Below are 26,794 nucleotides of genomic sequence, written 5' to 3'. Positions count from 1 at the left end.
CAACATTCATTCATTTATTCATCGCCTTTCCCTTTTCTGTCCCTTTACCATTTTTTTTTTCACGTCACCCCCTGGAGCCTAGGTATGGGGGCATTCTTGCATCACTGTCCCTCCCCCTGATTTCTCCTTCCCTGGCTATTTTCTGAACTCGCTCAGAAGACGTACACTGCAGGGGGCATGCAAAGAGAAGGTGCAAGGTGCGGCGTCCCGTCGTATCATGTAAGCAGCAAAAGGGGAGGAGTCTCCTCACGCCGTTGTGAACAGTAGCGAGACGGTGTAACACAGAGTGCAAGCAGTCTCATGCTCTCGTCGTCACAGTAACCACATCTGTGAAGGGGATGGGGGATGATACTGGAGGGTGATGGGGAAATGGTGTGTCTGCATATTTGTAAGGAAGAGGTTCTCTGCTCAGAACCAGAACTCGGAGACAAAGACATGCACGTTGATCATGTTGCGGTGGGAGACAACTCCAGACAATACGTAGTTCATGGTCAACTTCAGGATGGTGTTTAGGGGTCCAACGATGGGCTTCACTTGACGGACAACCCCTGTGGGATGCATGTGGGAAGGTGGAGTTAGAGTGGGCAAAATCATGGGAAGATTGCTTGGTCACACAAATGATTTCTGCAGGCTTCCATCTTGCACCAGCACTGCCATGTACCTGCAAAACTTTAGTGAGTGTGACTTCACACTAGAAGATACAATCTAAACTATGAAGATAAAGGTCTGAGTTTCAGACCTCAAAAAAACAGAAGCCATTTTGATACTGAGTGGTTGCAAATGCCACCTGTTGACATGGCTACTAATTGGTCTGGTTTTCTTGCCTCATATATGATGGATAAGAAAAAATCAGGACTTGGATTTTGGGAGTGTGGATCATGTTCATCCCCCGTCCCAGAAATCCCTCCCCTCCCCCTCTGTAGGGCATGAGGCTCCCTGGATCCACATATGTGGGGGGAAACAAACCATCACCAAGAAATGACTGAGTGGATCAAGAATTTCTTGTTTCTTTTTTTTTTTTTTTGAATGATCATGTGATTACAGAGTGAAAAAGTCTGTCCGCACCCCATTACTCCAAGGGCTGATTGTGACCTGCCAGCTCTGCGCTGTCTAAGGAGCCGCCAGTCACTATTAAACCATGCAGACCCCCACCCCCCATCTATCCCCTAGTCCTCCGAACGCCCTCCCATCTGTATCTCAGGTCCTGCAAATGCTCTGCCCCCATCTGTCCCCCAGGTCTTCTCACTGCCCCTCTTGCCTCCCCAGCCACCTCTGCTTCCTCCTGTACCAGGGTGAGTTGCATTCAAAATGCTGTAAAAATCAAAAAGTGGCAGGTGGTACCAAACAGGTAGGCGGTGTAAAACCCCAACAGCGCCCAGCGTATGTCTTGATCTTTTTCTTTTAATCTGATTGGCCACAGTGTGGTTTCCCAGAAGAGACCATAGCAGCTCATTGATGGGGTCGTTGTTTATGGGCATACAGGGGTCTGTTACAGGGGTTAAGTAAACATATGGAAAAATCATGGCGGACGGCAAGTTAAAATAATGGTGAGTGGGCTCCTTCTCTGCTCAATCCTGAAGGAGGCCAGTGGCACTCACGACGGTCGCTGTTTACAAGGGCCAGCAGAGGGGGTCTCTGCTGCCCATCCACTTGTTATTGTGTTTTCCCCCTCTGTTGCATAGTGACACTCCAGAGAGGGAAATAAAATTGCCTTTTATTGTTTCCAAACCATGGACATCATTAAGTGGGGGGGGTGGGTGGACCTTTGCATGAACTTCTCTTGCAGTCGTGCCCCGAAAGGGAGCCACTCGGAAAAAGAAATGACTTTCGCATTCTGAAGTGATTTTCGGCACCGGCAATTGAAGGTGCCGCGTAGTAAAACCACAGGAAGATATTTTCGATGGGCCATAGGGGAAACCCAGGCGAGATGCACCGCCATGCTGCCGTTACTGTTTTCTCATCAGATATTCCGTGTTTCATGTTTATTTAGGATGGAAGGGCTGAAAATATGCGCGGTGGCGGAATTTCCGCGTCTAACCTGTGTGCCGACCGAAGAATTTAAAGAAAAAAAAAAAAACAGAGGCAAGTCCATTTATATAAAAATATCCAATGTTTTTATGGGAATTAAGGCTGGGCTCTCCCGGTTAAAGGGGAAAAGTACAGTCAGTGAATACCCCCGCAGACCACGCCGTTCACCTCATTGAGCGAGGACCAGCGCGGGAGGGATCACTACTCCTCATCTTGTGCACAGAGCCCCCTGGTGGCAGGCAGAAATTAAACTGTAAAATAAGGAGCAAAAATACAGATGCCAAAGAAAATTAAAGCATTAGTGTACCTGGCTGCCAGTCCTAGTCATGCAAACCAATATGAGATAAAATGGTGAGTAAATACCTTAAAACTACAAACAGTAATTACCACACACAGTAATTGCGCTGGTGGGCTTCACTTAAGTCATACACTTTCTGTTTTTGGTATAAGTGCACAACTACCGTTTATAAGGAGGCTCGAAAGGATCCAAGTTGGGTACCGCTGATTTGCCTTTTTTTTCAAGTCAAGAAACATGTAGGTCCCCAAGTAGCTGACTATCGGTTTGTCAAATTATGGATTGTGGTCGGCCTCAGTATCTAAGCAGAAATCGCTTCTCTCAGTTATCAGAGTAAGAGCCTGCATATCCACTGCCAGGGGGTCCTTCCCAATCCCTCCTTATGCTTGTGGTTATGTTGTAAACCTGTCTCAATCTTATGGAGAGGCTTCCACACCATCTTGGGGTGGGGGGGTCACCCCATGCTGCACACAAAGTGGCCCTTAGTAGGAAATAGTTGTAAGTGGTGAGACAGGGCAGCAGAGCTCTGCATTTTGGACACCAATGGGCGGGGCTGCTATATTGAATGCTCACAAGCAAACAGTGCAATTTCAGGGTATTATGGTTTCTTGGAGCCTTGAGGAGGTGTATGACAGAATCCACAATGAATGGACCTGACAAGTGAACATTGTGCCGGGGTGGCGCCACAGTCAGGCCTAATGACAAGGCGGGCACAGCTCGAGATCCACTAGGCACGAGGAGCCCTTGCAGCGCTTCCCCAGAAAGTGCACCTTTCCAGCACACGCCAGTGACTTTTGTGGCAAGGTGTCCCTGGCTCTGTGAAGGCCCATGTTTTTCTACATCTGGCTGCTTTTTACCGTGAGGACTGCCCTAAGGGTGACAGTGCCCGACTTAGTCAGGTACTAAAGTTCCGTGACGCTCATCAAAGTCACACGAGGGGTGCTGATTCTGGGCTGGGAGAGATTAGACTGAAGCAGGGTCGTCACTGTTTTCCCAGTGAGTATGGGAGTGTCCCAGGATGAAATAACCCTAACCCTGCCCCATAGACCCCCCCAGAGTTAGTCTGGGGTAAGAAACTGACATTGATCTCAGGATTCAGTGAGGATAATGACATTTTCATAAACCCTCTTTCTGGTCCTGCTTGTATCGACCCATCTCAGCAACCCCGCACCCCCCCACCCCCAGCCCACCCGTGAGTGCTGTTGGCTGAGGGGCAAAGCAAATGCCATGCTAATACCCTTTTGACAGATGACAGACTCCTCACTCTCAGGCTCACACCCACACCTGGTCTGTTCCCATTTACAGTATGTTTGTGTCATTACAAAACTGGGCTTCTGTCCTCAGTGGTATCCTGCTCTTGTACCTTTCAGAAAGTCCTTAACTTCATGTACTCTGCTTAAATATCCATTGGTGGCTAAAGTACGTTCTTCATTGTGGTTCATAAATGTATTGTCAATGAACCTCGTATTTTATTGAATTATGCTATGGTTGTCATACATTTATAATTGCATTTGTATTTATGTATAGCACCATAGGGGAATGGTATTTAAGCTGTTGGGTGCTCCCCTGTGGGAGGGGCAGATTAGAGAAAATAAGATAGAATATGGGGAGAGATGGCTGAGCTGGGGGCAGACCTAATTTGAAATGACAACCTTCAAAAATATTATAAAATATGTTAATAAAAGTGAACATATTTTGCACAGCGTAGGACATTATGGATGAACCATGCAGAAATTTCTAGCTGCTAGTAGTGTTAAAAGAATATGTTGGCAAAGCAACACCTAAAATGAGTAGAAACAGAAAATATGATTATGCATATCTGGAATAGCGGGTGTTCTTGTGTGTGTGTATATCAGCTCTACGGGAACTTTGTCAAAAAAAGTTTGAATAACACTGTTGTACATGGATGTGTTGACAAAAAGAAGTGTAATAGCAGTATCAATATTTTCACCTAGAAGGTGAAATCTACCTTCAGAAGTATGGTTCATCAAGGCAATTCAGCACAATTCCAGCACAACCATTGGAAATGAAGAAGTCACCTGGGAAATCGTGAAGTGCTTGAACTCATGGACTAAGTGGGAGGAGTCAGTGCTGGGGGTGTGGCTTAACATCCTTGGGCGCCATCCCACCTCCCATTGGTTAGATCCTCCTGAACCATTTCCTGGCAAAATTACGATGGCTGACACATAATGAAATGAAAATGGACAGCTGTGGGACTATTTTTAAAGACAGCTAAACGTGGCACTATAGATGCTGTCAGCAATACAGAAGAACCCTACCCACTAGCTGGGAAAATCATTTCCCAGAGACATTAACTGCAAATTGTCTGCTCTGAGATTACAACTACATCATCATCACACCAGGAGAACACAAAAAATATCCATCCATCCATTTTCTATAACCGCTTACCCAAAATGGGTTTTCAGTGAGACTGAATATTGTGGACAGGATGCGACCTTATAACAGTACACACAGGTCAGGGGACACCCAAGACAAAATGTCAGTCTATTTCAGGCCATACACTCAGATTTACTTAAGCTGATTTGTGTTTGAACCCTGTGAGGAAATCAAGGAACCAAGAGCAAACCCTGTGTTAAGCTTGTGAAGACATTCAAACTTCACACTCAGAGCCAGAGCACAACCGAAAACCACAGTGCTACCAAATAATCCTGCATTCTGCTAATCGGTGATGATCAACAATTCACCATCTAATTAATTCAAATCCCATTGGACTTAAATCCTAGGCAATGAACCAGGAATGAGATGAGCAAGCCCCATTGGGTCATTTCTTCTTATTCGCTTCTTGTTAAAACCCTCAGGTGAAACATCAGCCATTGATCCCTCACTTTGATAGACACCTTCCAGGTGTCTCAGTAAACTGGATGTTTTGAAGGAAGAGCTTGTTCTCTTAGCTAGCTAACTTCCTGTAGCAGTGCGCTATGACCATGAGGTTTCGAAAACCAATGTGGATGAATTGGTGGGACAGTTTTGAAGGTACTGACCTCCTTTTCCTGAAACAGCATCTAATGAATGCCTCTCAGTGTAGCACTTAGGGAATTTCTGCATTTTATCTGAATGTGATTGAAGTAAGTGAAATGAAAATGAAATGAAGGTGTCCCACGAAGAGGGAAATGTGACCTGACGATGCTAAATTTGTCTCAGTGACATTTTGGCATCAATTTCCACTGTATTAAATCTTTCAAAGTGAGAGATCCCCCTAGTCCTTCTGAGGAAATGAGTGAGGAGTTTTTCAAAGTGATGATTATAAACCAAGAGAGAATTGTTGGTCAACAAACAGACGTTCCAGGAATGGGTGATCATTTATGGGATGAACAAAAATCTCCATAGCACTCCCCTCACACACCTGTTTCAGAAATCAGGTGGCTTGGTAGACTTTGGTACTAGCACCATTCACTGTCTTACAACAGCCAGGCATCACTATTCCCCAGACCTAGACACAGCCAATGATTTTCCCAGTCCAAATTCCTTGCTGGGAATGCGGTCAGTCAGGGATAATCCTTATGCGAGAGTTCACCATGACAAAGAGCATTTGTGGCTTTCATGTGGCCCCGCCACTTAGCCGCCGTTAAGCCAGAACAGACAATGTGCATAAAAATGCAAGCGACCTCATGACTCACAATGCCCAGGTTCCCATCAGCTGTGTTGGGTAATGACACTAACCCATTCTCGCAAAGGGGGGGTGCGGGGGAGTCGCTTAAGGATGCTGTGATTCCCAGGTCGATGTATCATCACATCTACGGGCTAAAACGTCCTTATTCTTCTTTTCCATTGTTCTCTTACATCTACACTCCCATCCCCAAGCGACAATCCCCGTAAAGGTTTGCTGGTCCCTGGGGACGATCCATCAGTGGCGAAAGTACATTCTTTATTGTTGTTCATAAATGTATTGTCAATGAACCTCGTATTGTATTGTATTGTGCTATGGTTGTCATACATTTATTATTGTATTTATATTTATGTGTAGCACCATAAGGGGGCCCAAGTGAAATGGTAGTTAAACTGTTGGGTGCTCCCCTGTGGGGGGGGGGGAGCAGGTTAGGGAAAATAAAAAAGAATATGAGGAGGGATGGTTGAGCTGGGGGCAGAGAGTCACCCCAAGAGCTGCTGTGATTGTCAGGCCGATGTATCATCTACAGGCTAAAGCTTCCTTATTCTTCTTTTCCATTGTTCTATTTCATCCACACTCTCATCCCCAAACGACCATCCCTGTATGAGTTTGCTGGTCCCCAGGGACTATTGGCAGGGAGGCTCCGAAACAACACAAACCAGCACATGCACAGACATGAGTGTGCACACACACATACACACACACATGCGCACTCATAAAGTCTAAATCTATATCAATTTTCACTGCCTGACACTCATCTGGAAAAAAGACAATAGTCAGTATAGTAATAAAATCTATACTGTCCCATCAGCTGAAATCAATGCTAGGCATTCAGTGAATAATCAACCCCCCCACCTTCCTCCCACTCCTCTGGCAAACCGCAGATATCTCAAAAAGACAGCATGTACAAACAGACTGTGACGAGAGGCACAGAGTGGGGTACTCGGGCTGAAACACATGGGACAATGTGGCCATGTCCATGGCGCTGTGAATTGTCCCCTCTATGACCGCCTGACACCTCCCTGATCCCTGTCACCCCTGTTACCATGGCACTGGCTTGCACGTATGCATTTTGTTTGCACATGGGGGGGCTTTGTAATGCAAAATTATGTCATAAAAACTATTGGGTCTAAAAACAGAATGCTGTTTCCATGTACACCTCACTGGGGGGTATGTGGGAGAGGGTGGCACTTGGCGTCACTCGGCCCTCAAGGTTTGGCCAGCTATTGGGCTCTCAGGGGCAATTGGCACTCACCCACTGCCATGTTATCCTCATAGCGCTTAATGATGTCAAAGTAGTTCTGTGTGTTCCCCTCCAGGATGTCGAAAACGATGTCAGGGTTGGCCATCGTCTGGCCTAAGTGGGCCGGCAGCATGGTCCTCAGGAAAACGATCTCTGTTGGACGACATTGCATTTGAAATGCAGAATTCATTGTGATTGTGGCTGGATTTTCAGGGAAGGGAGTAAAATCTAACATGGCAGCAATGGAATGTCCCTCCAAAAAGGATTTGAATTTGAGTTTAACTTTTATAATAACTCCCTGGAGGTCCTGTGAATTTTTGACAAGTTCAGAAGGCATTGTAGGAAAATCATAAGATATAACAGAAAAATGTCTAGGCCAAAAAAGTGCAGCAGATACAAAGAGCAGCACTGCTATCAGATCAAGGTTGACTGGAATTTCTCAGAAACTGCTGACTCCATGTTTAACATAAGCACTGTCCTGTCAAAAGCACAACAGTGTGACAGGTAGCTATGGCAGATTAGAAATGTACCTCTCTCTAACTAAAAGGATAATAGTGAAGTACAAAGAATGAAAAAACACAGAATGCATCAGAGGAGGATTGGTGGCCATAGAGACAGCTGGCGCCCCCTACCTTCCGGCTTGTTGAACTCCCGATAGGTCGGCATGGAGATGACAGTGTGTGACACAGAGTGCACTGGGTCCAGGATGCAGCTGATGTCATTGGGCTGGCATGACTTCACGCAGCGGATGATGTCGGACCGGTCAACCCAAGACCTGCTGATGGGGCAGAAACAGGGGCTTTCAAACAGCAGGTGGGGCACCAGTTAAGGTAGAAGACCTGAAAGCAGAAAGCTTCATTATAACGCTAAGCAAAACTCTGATATTTTAGTACTTAGCTGAACACCCAGATATGTTAGTTTGTACTTTTTTTTTTATTTAGCAAACACTATTTTATTCCAAAGCAACGTACAAGTGAGGATCAGAGAGCAGGGTCAGCCAGTCCCTAGTACCCTAGTACCTTACTCAAGGCCCCATACGTAATATGATTACCCTGCTAGCCCTAGGATTTGAATCCACAACCTTCCAAAATAGGCAAGGATCCTTAACCAACTGAGCCACACGCTTGAAATAGTCATATAAAAGTAGTTAAAGATTTTTTTTTAGTTAAAAAAGCTATACATCACTTCTGAGCATTACTCAGTGAAGGATACAAATGGAATTACCCTGGAATGAGGCAATGGGTGGACCTCTTAATGAAAAACACCAGAATCACAGTCTCCAATCAGACAGTGAGTCACAGTCACCAATCAGATGGCATGTACCAATCACACAGCAGAGAGTTACGGACTCTGGACACGGTTTCGCGAGCTGGCATTCCATATTAGCTCGGTAAGAAAGTGACATGAAGGTCAGGCAGGGTCAGTCTCTTCAAACCCACGGACGGCATTATTCACGTTTTTCTGGAGGGAGTCCCTCCTGCACCTCGGAGCAGCATGATCTACAGCCAGCCCCAGAAGATATTTAAGTTTGTTGAGCCTTGCAGCTTCACATCCCATAATCTCATGAAGAAGATTTATGGTTGCTGGCTTTCCGAGAAACTCGTAAATTGCTAAGAACACAAGCAGACGGCTCCCCACCCCCCCCACACTGTTAACCCCAGAGGGTTATTCAGGATCTTGTTTGTTTCAGGACGGCCCAGTTGAAGCCTGCCCCCATGGCGACCTTCCCCCTCACTCCTCTGGTTGGACCGCACACCTGTGACACCTTGTGGGGGCAGAGGGCGGACAGCCAGGTTTTGTTCTGCAGGACATCATATCATCACAACAAACTTTACAACCCACCCAGCGCCTGTCATCGCGGTGATGTAACACCCGTCCTCCCGTCAATCAGCCAATCCCTGCGTCTCAGTCTGGAACGCCACCGCCCCCGGCACCAGACGAATTTTCGGAGATAAACAGCTTGACTGATGAGATAGCATCACGCCATGAACGAGGCCACCTGCAAGCCGGCATTTGGAGGTGGGAGCAAGGGAGGAAAGCCAGCTAAGCTACGAGCTGAGTGCCGGGGCTGGACAGGAACCAGAACCAGGGATTGGGTTGCGGGCCTCCATTTTTTTTTTTTATAAAGAGGACCAGGAGAGCCCTGTAATAATACCAATCAACATGTTAGGGGATTGTAATTAGGAATTAACACACTGCTCCACGTTGTCCTGGGACACAGGCCAAGGCTACACTGTGAAAAACACACACACATACACACACTCGTGCATGTACGCATATCACTTCTGCTTGTAGGTGCGGCAACTCAGACCATGGAGATACGGAGGATGGACTCGCGGCAAAAGGGTACAGACAACGGCCAGTGGGAATCCTTCACCACAAATCTTGTTGGGTCTCTTCATTCTTTCATTTTGGGATAAAGACCCCAGGCTATCGCCGGCGGTCATATTTCAGGCCATAAAGCAAAGTAGATATTTGGACGGGAGCCTCCCAGCGGACAACAATTTATTTTTTTCTCCTCCGTCTTTTTTAGCTGAGACATTGATGACATCCCAGTACAAATACAGGGGACATTATTCATGTTTGTATCAGTAATGGTGCTCAACCGCAAACAGTGTAGACCACCAGCCAGCACCCAGATCCCCATAAGTCAACGTCAGTATTTAAAAATAAATGAAGGTTATCTTTTAAAAAAATATTCCTGCATAAAGAAAGATTCCGCACTCTGGACAAACCTGCATTTCAGGGAGGGGGGGCTGCACCCCAAGCTGTTTTGTTGTGGTGCAGAGTGCTTTCTCAACCCCAATTAGCTTGTTTCTGTGAGGAAAATCCCTGCAGCACTATCCCCACTCCTTGAGATTTGAGGCACGAATAAGCGGGACACCAGTGGACTCATTCATCAGCTGACAGTGACCCGTAACATCAAGTGCCAGGGACTGCTTCATACGGGAACCATCCGTGAGCTAACCCGCATGGCTGGGAGAAATTCAAGCCCGGCAGACCAGCTCGGGATCCGCAGCCCTTTCATTAAGGCCCTAATTACAGGCCGCACTGTGATGCATTCACTGCTACTGCATGGTACCTGTCAACAGGCCATTTCAGTAATAGATTGACTGGAGAAAAGTGGGGGGCAGGGGTTTCACCTCACACCACACTGCCAGGACCCCCCTACCCCACCCTTCCCTAAGCACAGCTGGGCCACCAGTGGCACACAAATTACTCAAATCACACCCATTTGAACCAGGAGACTCTGGGACTCAGAACGTCCACAGACTCAGATGGGGTAAAGTCCACAAGAAGCAGGTCACCTCTGAAAGCCCCCTAGAGCGAAGACAGAAACCCCATATGTTAGAGAAGGAAACCCCACATTAGAAAATAAGGAAATCCCACGTCACTGAAGGAAAAAGAAAACCCCACAAGTCACTGAAAAAAAAGAAACCCCACATGTCAGAGAAGTAAAAAAGGAAACCCCACATGTCATTGAAGGAAGGAAACCCTACACATCATTGGAAGAAATAAGCCTCACACGTGACTGAAAGAAGTAAACCCCACATGTCACTGAAGGAAAAAGAAATCCCACATCTCATGGGTAAGGAACCCAATACTGATAATCACAATAAAGACAATCATCACAGACATTGCAATATAATTTACACTCTAAATACATATTGAAACATTAGCGAGGAGAAAGAGCAAACTGAAGTGGATAGAGGTAAAAACAGAATTGTGTGCAAGGTTTTATCTAAATTAGTTTTAATAGTAAAAAACACATGCATTTAAACAAGAGCATGGACCAGACATTACAGCCAAAAAGCTCCAAGCGGAGACAAACTCGGCGCAAGCGTGAGGAAGCTCGGATCTACAATGCGTCAATGTCTAAAACTGCCGTAGCCCACCATCTAGTGGCCACTGCAAAGCTACAGCACACATTCAGTACATTCAGTTTGTTTAAGCAGTTCATCGCCATTGACTCTGCGCAGATTCCAGCACAAATTAGGGCAGCTCACCCAAGAGGCAATGGAAACAGGCAGAATGACGGCAGCTATGGCTTTGTCTAAAGTGGGGACAATGAGATGGGGATGCCGGAGAGGTCGTGCGTCACGTAGACGGAGATCTTGGCCACAAAGGTGCTGACAGTTCCATATCGCCACAGCTGCGTCTCTACAGTCAGCAGGAAGTCCCTGGGCTCTGTAATGGGTTGCTGGACGGAAATTGAGCCACCAGAGGCCGACCTCTGAGCGCTGAAGTGGCCCTCCTCATCACCACTGATGATGGCCAGTTGGATGTTGTCTCCGGGCACAACGTTGGAGAGACCCATGCGGAAGATGTCGGCAGGCACAGGGATATTGGTGGGGAAAGTGAGGTGGTAGTGGGTTATTCTCAAAGGCAAGGCCAGGCACTTGCTATTCTGATCGCAAGGCAAGCGTTCGCAACGACTGCAACACAGACAGAAAACAAGACAAACAGACCAACAGAGAGACACACAGAGAAGAGAGACAGAAGAGGGTTACGTCTATGCAGCTCTTATCATGCGACTGCCTCAGAACTAGTAGTGTCAGCAGGGAAGACTCCTCACTGCCTCCTACAGGGCTGCCCAAAACCTGTCAACAATTCTTAAAAAAAAAAAAAAACATTTAATTTTTGTCAGGAGGACCATTAGCCTGGTGTTGTAGCTAGAGCCATCATCACAGCCCAGCTGTCCGTCATGACTGTGATTATGAAAACAGTATAGAGAGTTAGGGCATTTCCACTGATTCCTAACATAGTCACATTATGGGATGTATCCCATCTCTGTGGAATCTTTCACCCATCCATTGTGATCCACACAAGAGCCTTTGCATTATGATGCATTTCTGGGTTCCACAGAGTTGGACATACAGAACACAACTGCTCATTTCTTCATAACCCAGGTCATGCCCCGAGTGTAATGAAACTGTGAGTAATTTTTGAGTAGAAATGGCCACATGAACTGAACTCAGAGTTGCAATGATCTTCTAACGAAGATGATAACTTTCTGGTGAAACCAGACACACTGGTGCAAAATATTTTAACAGAAGACTCTGAAAAGCCAGCGGGACCAGAGGTACTGTCTGGACCTGACAGGGTCAGGGACGGCATGTGCTCATTTGTTATTGGTACTGGACCTCATATTTAAGGAGACATCTTGGGGCAAAGAATGAATGACACCATGGCAGGGATGATTTTCACAAAGTCACACAGGACCAGGGCTGATCTCTATGAACCGAAGCCCATTGATACTTACGCTTCCCCGGCACGGCGGTAGTTGGACGGACACTCAAACGACAAACACCGGAAACCTCCCTGTATGTTGAAACAGCTCTCTGCCACAGAGCAACTATGGGTTCCGGCGACACATTCGTTAATGTCTGGAGAGAGAAGAGGAGCATGCATTAAGTTAGCAGTTGAGTGCTTTGAGGATGGAGTACTATCATGTGTTATTCAAGATTCATGATCCGACCTTAGTCACACCTTTTCACACATCCTACAAAATCCAATCACATTCACGCCACTCCTTTTCAGCTTGACTGATATAACCTGGCCCCACCCAAATGTTTGGTGGCAGGATTGATACTTCAGGCACCGGAAAAAAAACTGTTACATTTGGGCTAGAGTGGTGCTGAGGTATCACCCACTGCACGGTCACTCAGGTCTCATCCCTGAGGTGGTTTGTCATGTGGTGGGTGCAGCAATGCAGTGTAATCAGTGCAAAATCCTTACCTCTCTCAGTATCCTGCCACCAAGCTTTTCCACACTTAAATCCTTCAGAACCATCTGGTTTCAAACTTTTATGTATATCCTGGCATAATCATCTACCATTTCACTTGGGCCATGCCAGTCTCATAACATTCCTCATTCTGATTCCTCCACATTCTGCCTCATCCCACCTCCCTCCCAACACAATCAACCACCAAAACCCAATCCCCACCTCTCCCACACCCAAAACAAAAGCAAATTTGCAGTTTCCCACCCTGGCAGCTCCGACCGTTGGGCGCTAGGCTGTACCCGAACGAGGGGCAGGAACACAGGAAGCTTCCAGGGGTGTTGTGGCAGCGGTAAGCACAGATGTGACCTCCGGTGGGGAGAGCACATTCATCTATGTCTGAAGAAGAGGGTTAGTGGGTCAGTAACCCACTTTCTCAGAGTACGGAATACTTCTTCAATTCATTGTTCATACTATGGATATTGTTGCTAAATTTCTTACCTTCACAATTAACCCCGTCTGTATCACTGAGTTGATAGCCACGCCGACAGTAGCACTGGTAGGAGCCATACACATTGGCACACTCCTGACTGCAAGGATTACTGTCACACTCGTTCACATCTGCACAACACAGCACAGTTTGTACAATATCAAACTCCACACTCAATACAACATCACAGTGCACACAACATCGAGTTAACACCTTGTACAACTCAACATCAAATTCTACACCCAATACAACATCACTGGGCAGACAACATCAAATTCTACACCCGGTATAACATCACATTGTACACAACATCAAGCTCTACACTCTGTACAACATCATACTGCCACAAACACTGTACACAGTATATTCCAACAAAGTGAAATGCGTTTTTATTTATTTTATTTCTCGAATTTACCGGACAAAAGCAAAGTCAATCTGCTGCTCCTGTGCAAAATTCAGCCATGAAATACGGACTACTAAACACTTCAGTGACTCAGAAATAATCAAACAAACAATGTGGATTCCAAGGGATGGGGGATGATGATAGAGAATAGCCTGCTGCTTCAGTTCTGTCCAGTTGTATGCAGGATCTGGGTCTAATTTATGGAGCTAAAGTGAAACTTAGGTGCTGACAGTGACACTGAAAGTATAGGTGTTGTTTGTTTTTTCTGTTTTATTGGGTATATATAAGAATATTGTCAAAGCTCAGTTTTTAGCTCACTGAATAAAATATCTGATGTCATTCGAACGTGAGCAGCAAATACTTTACCGTCACAGTTCCTGCCATCCGTGGCTAGTCTGAAGCCAGCCGTGCAGCTACACTTGTAGGACCCCAGGGTATTCTCACATTTGTGTGCGCAAAGGCGTCCAGGATAATGCCGGCACTCGTTGTTGTCTGGTATAGTCGAGGGACAGCAAAGCCAAACATTAGTATAACTGAAGATAACGTCCAAAGTGACTGGGTCGCCCCCTCAGGGAATCATCCCGTAACAACTCCCACCGCCTACATACCCTCGCAGGTTCGGGTGATGCTGTTGTACAGGTAGCCCACACGGCACTCACAGCGGAATGAGCCCACCAGGTTAATGCATCCATGTCCACTGCAGGGTGCATCAGGTCCCTGACATTCATCCACATCTGGGAATACAGTTTTCAGTCACAACAAGCATGTGGAGATAAGCCCCTCATCCGCCATCCTCTAAATGCTTTCTGTAACACCAAAGGTCTGTGATGACTCCCTCTAGTGGACAGGACAGGACTGACACGTACCCACACAGCGTGTGCCCTCCTCATTCAGGTGGTATCCCCGTCCGCAGTTAATGTTGTTCCTCTGGCACTCGTAGGAACCTGCGGTGTTGAGGCACATCTGTCCCGGGGGGCAGGGCATTGCCAGGCTCATGCACTCATTGATATCTGCAAGAGGTGGAGGGGAGAGAGAGACCATGCTGATGCACACCAGGGAAATGAGGCTGCCACAGCCAGCCTCGCATCACTGCTGGGTCCCACACCAGGGCTCACCGATGCAGTTGCCAAGCGCCTCCTGGATGTATCCCTCCCCACACTGTTCGCGTGGGATACAGCGGAAAGACCCCTGCAGGTTCTTACAATCCAGGTGTGGGCCACAGTTATGGGTCCCCAGCTCACACTCGTTAATGTCTGGGTAAGGAGGGGACAAAGGTTGGGTGAGATGGACTGCAGTTACAGGTCTGCCGGGGTTCCAAAAAAAAGTCAACCCTCCTAAATAACAACCTTTTTATTTATTCTTAAATAAATATTAACATTTATTTAACAAGATCTTTAAAACCATCAACAGCCAGTAACATTAGCCAAAGAAAATGGGTGCCATTAAAAAGCATCCATTAAAAATCCATCCATTTTCCAAACCACTTACCCTACTGGGTTGCGGGGGGTCCAGAGCCTATACCGGAAGCAATAGGCACAAGGCAGGGAACAACCCAGGATGGGGGGCAGCCCATCGCAGGGCACACTCACACACCATTCACTCACACACCATTCACTCACACACCATTCACACACACATGCACTCCTACGGGCAATTTAGCAAGTCCAATTAGCCTCAGCATGTCTTTGGACTGTGGGCGAGGCAACCATTGCACCACCATGCCACCCCTAAAAGCATTGCAAATATTCTGATATTTATTTTTAAAATTATTTTTTTTGTAAAGCAACAAAAGGGAACAACATCATGCTTTTAGTCCATTTGTTACTTTATGCAACTGCAAGATACTGATTACTATTTAAGTATTTACTATTAAATTTGTTCATAATGCATGTTCCTCTTTGGCAGATTTCTCCAGCAAACAGCAGGGGGTGCCCAAACCCACCTTCACACTTGTTGCTTTCAGTGAGCTCATACCCTGTGCCACAGCTCATCTCCCGCAGGCAGCGGTAATGCCCGGCCGTGTTGATGCAGCGCTCACCAGGCAAACAGTTGTGGGATCCCAGCAAACACTCATTGATGTCTGCGTTGGGGGGGACGGACCATAAATCAAATGCAATACAGATACATCCCATAGGCAAACCAGGTTTTTGTACATCCCATCTTTCTCTCCATGAGACATACAGACATATATACATTTAACAGAAAGCTTTGGGGTCACAGCACAGGATCAGCCTGTGTCCAGCACCCCTGGAGCAATTGGGATTAAGGGTCTTGCTTAAGGGCCCAAAGGTGGCATTATTTTGAAGGCCCCAAGATTTAAACTAGTGACCCTCTGAGAACAGGAACCAACAGATACCAACTTCAACTGCATGTGAGAGTTGTTGAATCACTGCAGCATTTCCTATAGTGTCAGGGCCAGTGCCAGAATAATATTGTCTTCATACAGAGACAGGAGACAGGAGGCATCCGCTGCCTGCACTCACCTTCACAGTTACGGCCGTCTGCTTTTAATTTGTACCCTTTGCGGCAGCCACAGGTTCCATTGCCCAGGCAATGCTGGGTGCACCTGGCAGCTGCCAAGCACAGGGTGCATGGTTAGAGCTGGGAATCACCCTGAGGATACATTAGGAGGAGGGCCTTTCTGACACTCAGCTTTTAACTGTTAATTGTTCATAATTTAACCTTCTAACTTTCATATGGTGCTTATGCATAATGCTCTTCGAAGCTGATCGTTTTATCAAAATGCTTCAGGTCCTAGAAATATAGATGAAAACAACAGCTGTTTAAAATATGCCTTCTTTCGGTCACCGAGTGGTACCTCTGCACCAGTCACTCTGGGCCAGGTTGTTCACTCCACTGACTGGCCCGCTGTTGCCTCCAGTGTCTGTGTGTGGAAAACATGAGCTAAAACCAGCACCTCCAATAGAAACTTTGGCCATTTGTGGAATTTGACACGGACAGCCACCACTGGGGACAGCTATGCTTCCACTTTTAGCCATATCAAACGGCACCACAAAGGTTTACAAACTTAGTGTATCACGCCAGGACATTTTGATTTTGCGCTTTGACCTTGGTAACTAAGCTAGTGATGTATTCCTGTAAAACAGTAACTCAATAAAATTAATACACTAAAAGATGGAAAAAACAATCACCTGACACAGTCAGAATGACCAAAATTGTATGACATAGTTCATTGTGATCAACTGGTTAATGTATTTGCCTTTAATAAAAAACAGGGGCTTCGACCACCCAGCATCTGTTTAATAACTCATTCTGAAGCCACACTATAAAGAATCTGACAGACTCTGGCTAAGTTTCAGGAATTTAGTGGCTCTCTACAATGCAGAAAATATTGGTACATCACCGAACTGGGAGAAGTCCTAGGTACCTGAGTTTATAAGGTAGGGAAAAAGGCCAGGCATCACTATACACATGGGCACACAACATGGGTAATTCCAAGCAACTGATTCCTTGGAGGAATGCTACAGGAATACATGGAGAATAAAGAAACGTTACACACACTCACAGAAAGACACAGTGGGGTTGGACTGAATTCATTTTTCTGGGGATGGAAACACCCTTGACTGAGCCACCTTCTCTTTTCTCCCGGGAGTATTTGGGATTCAAAGACCACCCTTCTGTCTTTTCAGTCGTCCATGCACATGTCATTGCTACTGTGGTTACCTGATGTGGTGCCATTTTGGTCCTCGGGGGTCTCATTGCTACAGCACGCTTGGGACACCATCTTGCACTGGTGAGCCACCAAAAGGCTGGAGGTACATGTCTGGCCTTGGTCCTGCAAGAGCCGGCCTAGCAGGCAGCAGTCACAGCACATCTGCGCAAAAATATTGGGTTTCGGGTGTGGGAAGAGGGAAAAGCCATGTTTCGTGTTTCATGTTCATGTTTCGTTTCATGTTCCACAATTGTGTGGTTATTTCTGAGCCCATAATGCTCCATTTTTGTTTTGATATTTTTATTCCAATGTGTTTCTGTCTCACTTTTTCTATTATTTTCTCTCTCTATTTATACTCTGGAGAGATGATATATCTCAGCTTGCCTGGGAGCTCCTGGGTGTCCCTCTCGGAGGAGCTGAAGGAGGCTCAGACTGCTGTGAGAAGCGGTGGACAATGGGTGGATGAATGGACTTTCCATTGTGTTTCTGCGATGCACTATGTGTTTTGTGTTCCATTGTGTTTCTGTGTTCCACAGTGTTTGTGTACCACTGTATTTCTGCATTCCACTATGTGTTCCATTGTGTTTGTGTTCTATTATGTTACTATGTTGTATTTCACTACGTGTTTGTGTTCCATTGTATTTGTGTTCCACTATGTGTGTGTAACATTGTATTTCTGCATTCCACTATTTGTTTTTGTACCATTGTGTTTGTGTTCCACTATGTTTGTGTACCATTGTTTCCTGTATTCCACTATTTGTTTTTGTACCACTGTATTTCTGCACTGAACTACGTGTTCCATTGTGTTTGTGTACCACTGTATTTCTGCATTCCACTACGTGTTCCGTTGTGTTTGTGTTCTACTATGTTACTATGTTGTATTTCACTACGTGTTTGTATTCCATTGTATTTGTGTTCTACTATGTTTGTGTACCATTATATTTCTACATTCCACTATTTGTTTTTGTACCAATGTATGTCTGCATTCCATTACATGTTTGTGTTCCACTGTGTTAGTGTACCATTGTTTTCTGCATTCCACTATTTGTTTTTGTACCACTATTTCTGCACTCAACTACGTGTTCCATTGTGTTTGTGTTCCACTATGTTTGTGTACCATGGTATTTCTGCATTCCACTATGTGTTTGTGTCACATTGTATTTCTGTGTTCCACTATGTTTGTGAATTTCGTTGTGCTTGCATGTTACTGTCTAGAGAGTGTTTTACCCTGGCAGTTTTGGTCTCACAGGAGCTTCCAGACAGCAGTGCTTCACAGGCCCCCTGGTCCTTGGCCATGTCTATGCCCTGGTTGCAGAATATGTCTTCCAATTTGGCTGTACAGCACTGCTCCTGAACAATCCTGCAAGAAACCATTGTCACTTTGACAGGAGGGCTGCATGTTGCTTTACATATTTACCCTATGAATATTTCACAGCAAATGCCCATTTCTCTAAATTGCTTCCTGCTGGGTTCACAGTCAGTACTTGGCAGTATCATGCAATCTGTCCATCATCTAGACCAGCGTTTCTCAAACTTATATGTCCTGGGGACTAGTCATGTCAGGCTTTGGGGCTGCAGGGCCCTGCATAAACGACCGCCCCCCCCCAACCCCCCACGGATGCGTATCCGCAGAGGGAGAGAGATATTATTACTATAGATAGATAGTTGGGGGCGGCATGGTGGTGCAGTGGTTAGCACTGTCGCCTCACACCTCTGGGACCCGGGTTCGAGTCTCCGCCTGGGTCACATGTGTGCGGAGTTTGCATGTTCTCCCCGTGTCGTCGTGGGGTTTCCTCCGGGTACTCCGGTTTCCCCCCACAGTCCAAAAACATGCTGAGGCTAATTGGAGTTGCTGAATTGCCCGTAGGTGTGCATGTGTGAGTGAATGGTGTGTGAGTGTGCCCTGCGATGGGCTGGCCCCCCATCCTGGGTTGTTCCCTGCCTTGTGCCCATTGATTCCGGGATAGGCTCCGGACCCCCCGCGACCCAATAGGATAAGCGGTTTGGAAAATGGATGGATGGATGGATGGATAGATAGTTTTTTCTGTAATTATTATTATTATAATACCTGACCTGATCTGACTGAATTTTGATTGGTGCAGAAGCGAGGTCCCATGGACCAGTACCAGTCCGCGACCCATAGTTTGAGAAACGCTGACCTAGACTGCTGAAAAATAAGCAAGGTGACTCTGTCTGTTAATGTATATACACTACCTGTCAAAACTTTTTGCACACCACAGTTTTTTTTACCATTTTTTCATTTATTTCATAGACTGCAGATTTTGACTGGTAGTGTATCTGCTGATTGCTGTTTAATTAATGTAACACACAGACAGGCAGACAGCAATCTGGAATATTGGAATGGCTGCTATAATGGCTGAAGCAGGCATGGGCCCCTGAACATCGCTAATAGAGTAAAGCGTAAGACTCCCTTCTGCCTCATAGCCATGGGAGGCTGAGATACACATACAATAACTCTCAGTCATTGTTCTGATGTACACTGGTCCTTGCCCCACCCTTGAAATGATAAATATGGGTGAGTGGACATCATATTCATCTCTGCTTTGGGTATCAAATAAATCTTCTCCCAACACAAGTCCTTGCTTTTTCATGACATTGATCTCTCCATAAACAGAGCTCCTACAATTCCTTTTATGGCCAAAGAGTTTTTTCTCTTCTTTGCCAAAACTCTAATTTTTTCGCATTAGAACATTTTCCCTCAGGTTTCCTGGCATTCCTGGTTTGAGACTCATTACTGTTTCACATCTGAGGAATTTCTGGTATTGCATAATATTCACTCCCCCACCTCGTAATCTACCATCTTTTTATGCTTTGTCCAGTTTGTCAGAATTCGGAATTATCTGGATTCTATCTTCCAGAACAAATACTTCAAGCATAAGAGGGCTGATCATTGGCTGAGGACCAAGAGACTTGGCTGTTCCTGGTATTGCTTCTGCTAACAGTAACTGCTTCTCATCATGGTGAAATACTGATTCTGCACAGTCACCCAGGAGGGACCTCCCAAAATGCAACTTGACCAAGCAGTCTGGTGAACTTCGGAGTTATTGTGTTAAGGATAATGTCATCATTAGGCAACTCAACTGTAGACATACATCTATGGTGGCCAAGTAAACCCATTAGGCAACATAAGAAGCTGCCTAGGGTACCGTTTTCTAAGGGGGTGCTGACTTAACAAGCAAATCTCACTTTGTCTTGGACGGGGGAAGCCACAGATGCAGCTTGAACAGGGTGCTACATGGGCTTTGACTAGTACTGATGATGGCCAAGCACATTCAGAAGGACCTACCTGATCCGGGCCGTACAGTGTGAGAGATGAATGCAAGAGAGACCCGGGCCTCACCTACAGCCATTGGTCTCAGAGATGAGAGGAAGAGAGGTGCAGTCCTCTCTCTGAGCCCCTCGTTGGTGTCCATCTTTGCAGCAGTCCTCCAGTGATATCGCTTGTGTCTCTGCAAGATGCACGCATGTGCACACACACACACGCACATATGTACAGAGGCACATTACTTATCTATGGAAGCTATAAGCATGCTCTCTTTCACACACCATTACTGTGTTTACCTATAATTAAGCAGGGTTGAAAAGAAACCGCAATGTTAAGCAAAAGATTATTATATTTTCTCAAAATCCAGAAGCTCAGTGGCACCCACACTTGAGGTAATTGGTATCTATGTAGCCATTGTTTTAATTTTCCTCTGGCATACAGGAACAGACCTGTACCCGAGCCGTAAAGTGAAGGGTTGGCTCAGTATAGCATTGCCGGGATTAGAGAATGACGTGAAATTGAAGAGACGCATATATATGGTCCATACGGTGTACATCAAAATTTACTATTCGTAATTTTTTTTTTTTTTTTTTTTACTGTGTGCTAATTTCCACGAGCATGACTGTGAGAATTGCTATGTTAGCATCAAACGCTAGTGGAATTAGCATTCACAAATACAAATCCATTCCGTTCAGCTGTTCTATAATATGTTTTTAAGTAGGAGGTTGGAAATTTTCAGGTTCCAAGTTATTAGGAATGCATTAATACACCGTGATGTGCAAAACTATCAATAACTCATAACATGTAGAATATTCCCTTTTTTCTTTATATAGTCCATGATTATCAACTAGTATTTCCGTGATTTCAACCAGTCAGATGTTGGTGACACAATCAGCTTGGTTTGGTACAGCTCAGATAATTTACAGTGGAAAACCTTCAGTTCGAGTTCTGGTTGCAGTGGAAAAGTGTCATTTGTTTGGGTGTGTGATCACTCTGAATGCTTTTTGGTGGTGACCTGCATAACCATAATCTAGGTAGGACAGTGTCTATCCCAGGAGGACCAACAGTCAAAGGTCTACAGCTCATGATGAGACAGTAGCATCTCAGCCAATCAGCTCTGTTTAATCCGCAGCCTTTATTTTCATTTGCATGAGGCAGATGGCAGCTGAGCCTCATCTGGCTGCCGCTTGGCCATACGTGATGTAATTCTCAGTTCACGCATTTAGCTGACCACACGCGACCATGTTTATAACACTGGCTGCACAGCCAGGCTGGAATTCACTCTGTCCAGGCAGATTTTCAGCAAAGGTTGCTTTAATTTTTCCAAGCGAAAAAGCCACAGCCTGGCAACCACAAACATCCTGGCATTTCCCACCCCAGTAAATATCAGCACAGAAAAAGGACGTATTTACCATAGGTATACAGCCATGACTGTTCTTCTGTCATCTGGAAAGTGGCTCATTTGACCAAAATGCTCTTTGAGACATTAAGTACAAAACCAGTCATCACAGCTAACAGGTATGATTGAATATTTCAAATAGATTTAATTTTTGTTAAATCCCCTCCCCCTCCAGGACATGAGTTTCAGGCGACAGCACCGCCCCACCTCTCCCCCCCCAACACACAAGCTGTGCTCTTTCTAAAAGCATTTTAGACATCCTGACTCTCTCATTTCTCCTGCTGATAACAAGATGGGTCCTTTGTTGTCCTAAACATGGCCTTTGTGATTCTGTGTTGCTGGATTACAGACCCCAAGCGTGAGAGTGCCATAAACGCTCATTAGCTACACTAACCGATCCTCTGGGTGCACAGATCACCTGTTGATGTCACTTCTGTATGAGACGGAGAGAGGGTCTCTGTGTTGGTGGTGCAGAGTAGGGCCCTGTGAGGGACTGTTTTTTAATCCCGCTCCCGCTGAATTTCTGAGCTTTACCGCCCGCACCCGCAGATCCATTAACGGATATACTGTATGATAAAATAAGTTTATATGCATTAAATGTTTTATTCCAGTAGAACAAGAACTAAATAAATAAAACAAATTCAACAAAGATCTCTCAACTTTGAATCGTAAATAAATATAAACTGAGCCCAAAAACTAATCAGATGCGCAAATATCTGCACAGTTAAAATAACCAAATCTATACGACAAATGCTTAAATATCACATTATTATAAACAAACAAAAGCAGCTAAAAAACAGAAGAGAACCCTGAACCTTATTTCAAAGAAATACATTTAAACTAGCTAAACATCACAATTTAATACTCACATATATAGCAGGGCTGTACATCTCAGAAAGGTCCTCTTAACAAGCATATCACTGATGCTATAGAAACACGTATCTGTCACTGTTAACAATCTTTTGTTTAATTTAAAATCTGCAGCAACAGCTCTGACTCTGCATTGGCTCAAATAACCAGTGCAAAAGAATGACCCCATTTCTCAAGGGGCTCCAGATTCGCTGCCAGAGTCACCTGTAGGTTTCTCATTTAATGTTGTTTTCAGTTTATTATTTCCACACCACATTAATTACCAGACGTGGAAGAAAATTTTCCTTTACAAAAACAACTCGGCCAGGCATTGATCCACGCTCACACAGCTTGCATCACACAGGAAGCACGCAAGCACACATCCAGCAGGAATGCAAGTGAATTCTGGATTAAAGCTCTGAATTTCAGCTCTTCACCAGGATCCTGCACGAAACCAGGCCCAGGACGGCGTCTTCCTGTCCCAAAGAATGGAACCACAATCTGATGCCAGAGGCTTCTGCAGAACATAACTACAGCCCACTGAGCCCTGAGCCTCAGTGCTGTTTGCATGCTCTGGATGGTTATGCCTCAGGGCTGGAGGGTGGGGGAGGGGCCAGGTCTGGGAACTTTGAAAGGAGCTAATAGGCCAAGTTGTAACTGGAACAGTCCCCTACAGCAAATAACCCAGATTAGCTCTCTTCCAAGACACCCCACAGTGAGGGTACTGTGGAATCCTGTTCCGGGAGAGATCGTCAGCTTGACCAATTCCCTAGATGAGCCTATGAAAACTGTCCCTGATAATCAGGGGTGTCTGTCCTCTGAATCTGGAATAGTAACTCAGAATATTTCCCTGGCAGGCTGGGGTTGAGTCTCCATCAAGACTGAATTCCTAAGGGCCGGTTTCAGCTACTCGGTGCTTAGGTTTTGGATTTCAATTGGCGTCTGATTAGGGCCACATGTGGGATTTACTTTCCTAAATCCACCCTGATATCTATGACATTTCAGAGCAAGCACCTGATTACTCTGATACATGTTCCTTAGGATACCAACTTGTCCTGTTTTGGAGTCCAGTACTGGGAGCTGGATGCTGACTGGTCCATGCTGATACCCAGAGAGCACCATGCCATTCTCCTTCTCAGAGTGCCTACTGAGTGTGACTGTACCTCCACCTTTACCCAGTCAGCTTGATCTGCTCAGCTCAGTCCTGGCTAAGAAGTCCATCCCTCCCTCCTAATGACCATCCACCACCCACCCCCTCCTAAAGTGAGCCCCTTTAAAAGCAAAACCGTTCCTCACGTCCTGTAAACAGAGGAGTCTCCTTTAATCATTTCGCCATTTAACACGGTGCAAATACATACCAACACGTATTAAAAGAAAAAAAAAGAAATAACTGTTTTCTATAGGCCGAAACCTTCCTAAACTGCTGTAGCTACAAAAGCAAAGTCCGCTGTATTAAACCGATTATATATTCTTAATCCTACACTAAATATGTCAATATAGGTATACATTACACATTACAATGGCTGTGGGTTAGTGTAACTGTCCTCAGTACCATATGCTCAGCTGGTGCGAAAATGTGACAGCGATAAAGCGATAGCGTTTCCAATAGATACAAATATGTAAAATAAGTTTTTAAGATTCGCTAATTTCTTAAAGATATTTTAATTAACACCGTCATTTGAGCTATTACCGATCTTTAGTTAATGTTAGTAACAGTCATTTAAAAGTCTATGAAATAGCAGTAGGAATACTTTTTTATTTTAATAGTAAGCAACAGACTTTTTAATAATGGTTTTTAATTAATGGTCGTATTAGCCTACTACATAACATTATCACTCCGTCCCACATTTTTCATAAAACACAGATTTAACATGGTAGATTACTCACGTACGGATATTTTTTTAATTGAATGAACCAGATATAGATGAAAATTTACGCAGCACCTTTATGGAAATATCTTACCTTGTCTTAGGAGAACGCAGCACAAAGAAAAAAGCATCGATATCCGGGGTCTCACTGGAAAAAGCCGCTGCTTGTAGCCGAAAGTAGTCATTTTAAAATGTGGTTATTTTACGAAATTGCCGCCGCTGGTGCTCTGCGGATCTGCCTCGGACAGACAGCTGTCTCAAAAATAAAAGGATCAGACTGGCGATCCACCGATGCTTAACGCAGCGGGACCGTCTCACAAGAGGGGTCTAATTATTTCATCTTGGCTCGCCCTCTTCGGGGGGCCCAGCGGGGGCTAGCCTAAGTACCGCAAGAGTCTGCTGTCTCTTAAGGCAATCAACAGTTTCCAAGTGTTTAAAACAACGTCAACAGCAAGTAGTTTTCTCAGTTATAAACCGACAAGTAAATGCATGGACTATGTACATAAAATAACATAGCCTGGTTAGTAATACTGTACCAGTTCATAAAATTGTTAATAATATGTAATTTATTTGATAATAAATATCAATATATACATGGCCCTCAGTGCTGAATACAACCAGAAACTTAGGTCTAAAATATGCATCAAATCGATAAATGTTTGTGGTGAAATTGCGGGTATAAAGGACTGGATTCAGGAACCGACTTGGAATATATATTTTTATGATATTGCTGGATATGGAGCAAATAAATCAATGGATAATGCACTTGACTTGTGGAATTCGTAGACTCAGTAGTTGAGGTTTCTTGAATATTCCAGCAGGCTTTAGCATACATTTCATTGACATGAATGTAACGTAATATTTGTAGCAGTTCTCTGGATTGGTGAGCCCATGTGGTAACAAAAACCAAGCTAAAAGAGTGGAACGAATGGCTGCGGTAAATGTTAAGATGCTGCGCTCACAAGGACCTGCAGTCTAAATATATGAGAGGCTTTTCCTTAAGCGATTCATCAACCATGCATTAACAATAGGCTACTTTTTGAAGATTTACAAGAGATAGGCTAATACAATAAGCGGAGAATGGAACGATATGCTGTAGTATATTACAAATTATGTGTTTTTTCCCTGTTATTCCAGATAAGCATTGTAGTCTCAAAAGGATACTTATCCATTTTCCTGCCTTTATTTTATTTTTTTTTAAAAAGCTAGGCTGTCTTCTTAAGAAGAGGCTATATAGAGCATTGATTTTTTTTCACTGATATCACCAATGTGTAGAAAATATCTTGCCAGAACCTACAACAGAAAGAAAGATTTATAGGTGATTGGGTGAGTGATATTGATCTCATGGGCCAGTTACAGTATAATAGTATAATACTGGTCACCCCTTACCGCTAACATTTGCTATGTAAATAACAAATGAAACACTGACCAATGCAACGACTGAAAAGGCATCTGAAATAAATATTTAGAGCCACAGACCACTTTGAAAAAAAAAACTGACGTCACAGATGTAGTTGCGTAGCTCAAAATATATTTAAAGGTGCTTCAAATTTTACACCACTGAATCAAACTTAGTCCAACACTACTTTTAAAAACCAGCGCAGTAAGAGGAACACACGCACACTGGCACTCCCCGCCAGCGCTGGAGAGGAAAGGAGAAATCATCACTAGACATTATAAATTGTCTGATACAAGCAGGGGCTTTCTGCTCTTTCAATTGCTTCTCTGCATCCAGCCAGCACTAACGACATTTTAATGAAATCCACATGCCCACTTTGAAAGGCAGCCACCCCAGAAATGCTTCCAGAAGCTCACTGTCCTTGGTAAATACAATTTTCCCGTAGACTGATCCAGGCCATTGGTCACAATGGCACACCACAGTTGACTATTGTTTTAAATATGCGGAGACG

The 26,794-nt window shown here is 44.9% G+C and overlaps 1 protein-coding gene across 3 annotated transcripts; it reads right to left on the bottom strand.

The window, feature by feature from the left end:
• LOC125738278 (fibulin-1-like) lies at window positions 1-25,246 on the bottom strand. Of its 3 annotated transcripts, none has more exons than XM_049007101.1 (17): window positions 24,979-25,242; window positions 20,844-20,952; window positions 18,710-18,842; window positions 17,494-17,644; window positions 16,628-16,693; window positions 16,293-16,382; window positions 15,752-15,889; window positions 14,925-15,062; window positions 14,676-14,819; window positions 14,418-14,543; window positions 14,176-14,301; window positions 13,418-13,537; window positions 13,184-13,315; window positions 12,458-12,581; window positions 7,827-7,969; window positions 7,207-7,347; window positions 1-548 (listed from the first exon to the last, which is right to left on the bottom strand). In XM_049007101.1, exons 1-17 carry the CDS (start codon window positions 25,067-25,069, stop codon window positions 409-411), a joined length of 2,112 nt encoding a protein of 703 aa, XP_048863058.1. In that variant the 5' UTR covers window positions 25,070-25,242; the 3' UTR covers window positions 1-408. The 3 variants fall into 3 exon arrangements, with proteins under 3 accessions (XP_048863058.1, XP_048863057.1, XP_048863059.1); XM_049007100.1 differs by having other exon boundaries at window positions 7,827-7,972; window positions 24,979-25,241; XM_049007102.1 differs by lacking the exons at window positions 1-548; window positions 7,207-7,347; window positions 7,827-7,969 and adding an exon at window positions 10,931-11,630 and having other exon boundaries at window positions 24,979-25,246.
• Between the last annotated feature and the right edge of the window lie 1,548 nt (window positions 25,247-26,794).

The sequence above is a fragment of the Brienomyrus brachyistius genome, chromosome 3 (assembly GCF_023856365.1).
Source record: "Brienomyrus brachyistius isolate T26 chromosome 3, BBRACH_0.4, whole genome shotgun sequence".
Lineage (NCBI taxonomy): Eukaryota > Metazoa > Chordata > Actinopteri > Osteoglossiformes > Mormyridae > Brienomyrus > Brienomyrus brachyistius.
The sequence above is the reverse complement of the archived record's forward strand: the minus strand, read 5'-3'. Positions and strand labels throughout refer to the sequence as shown.

What these genes read in the sequence shown, in the direction of transcription:
- LOC125738278 (XM_049007100.1), bottom strand. Translation starts at nt 25,069, where the DNA reads ATGACTACTTTCGGCTACAAGCAGCGGCTTTTTCCAGTGAGACCCCGG. An exon ending in TCTGAGACCAATGGCTGTAG is followed by an intron (nt 18,843 to 20,843) that starts GTGAGGCCCGGG and finishes GGTTTCTTGCAG; the next exon opens with GATTGTTCAGGAGCAGTGCT. An exon ending in AGACGGCCGTAACTGTGAAG is followed by an intron (nt 15,890 to 16,292) that starts GTGAGTGCAGGC and finishes CCCCCAACGCAG; the next exon opens with ACATCAATGAGTGTTTGCTG.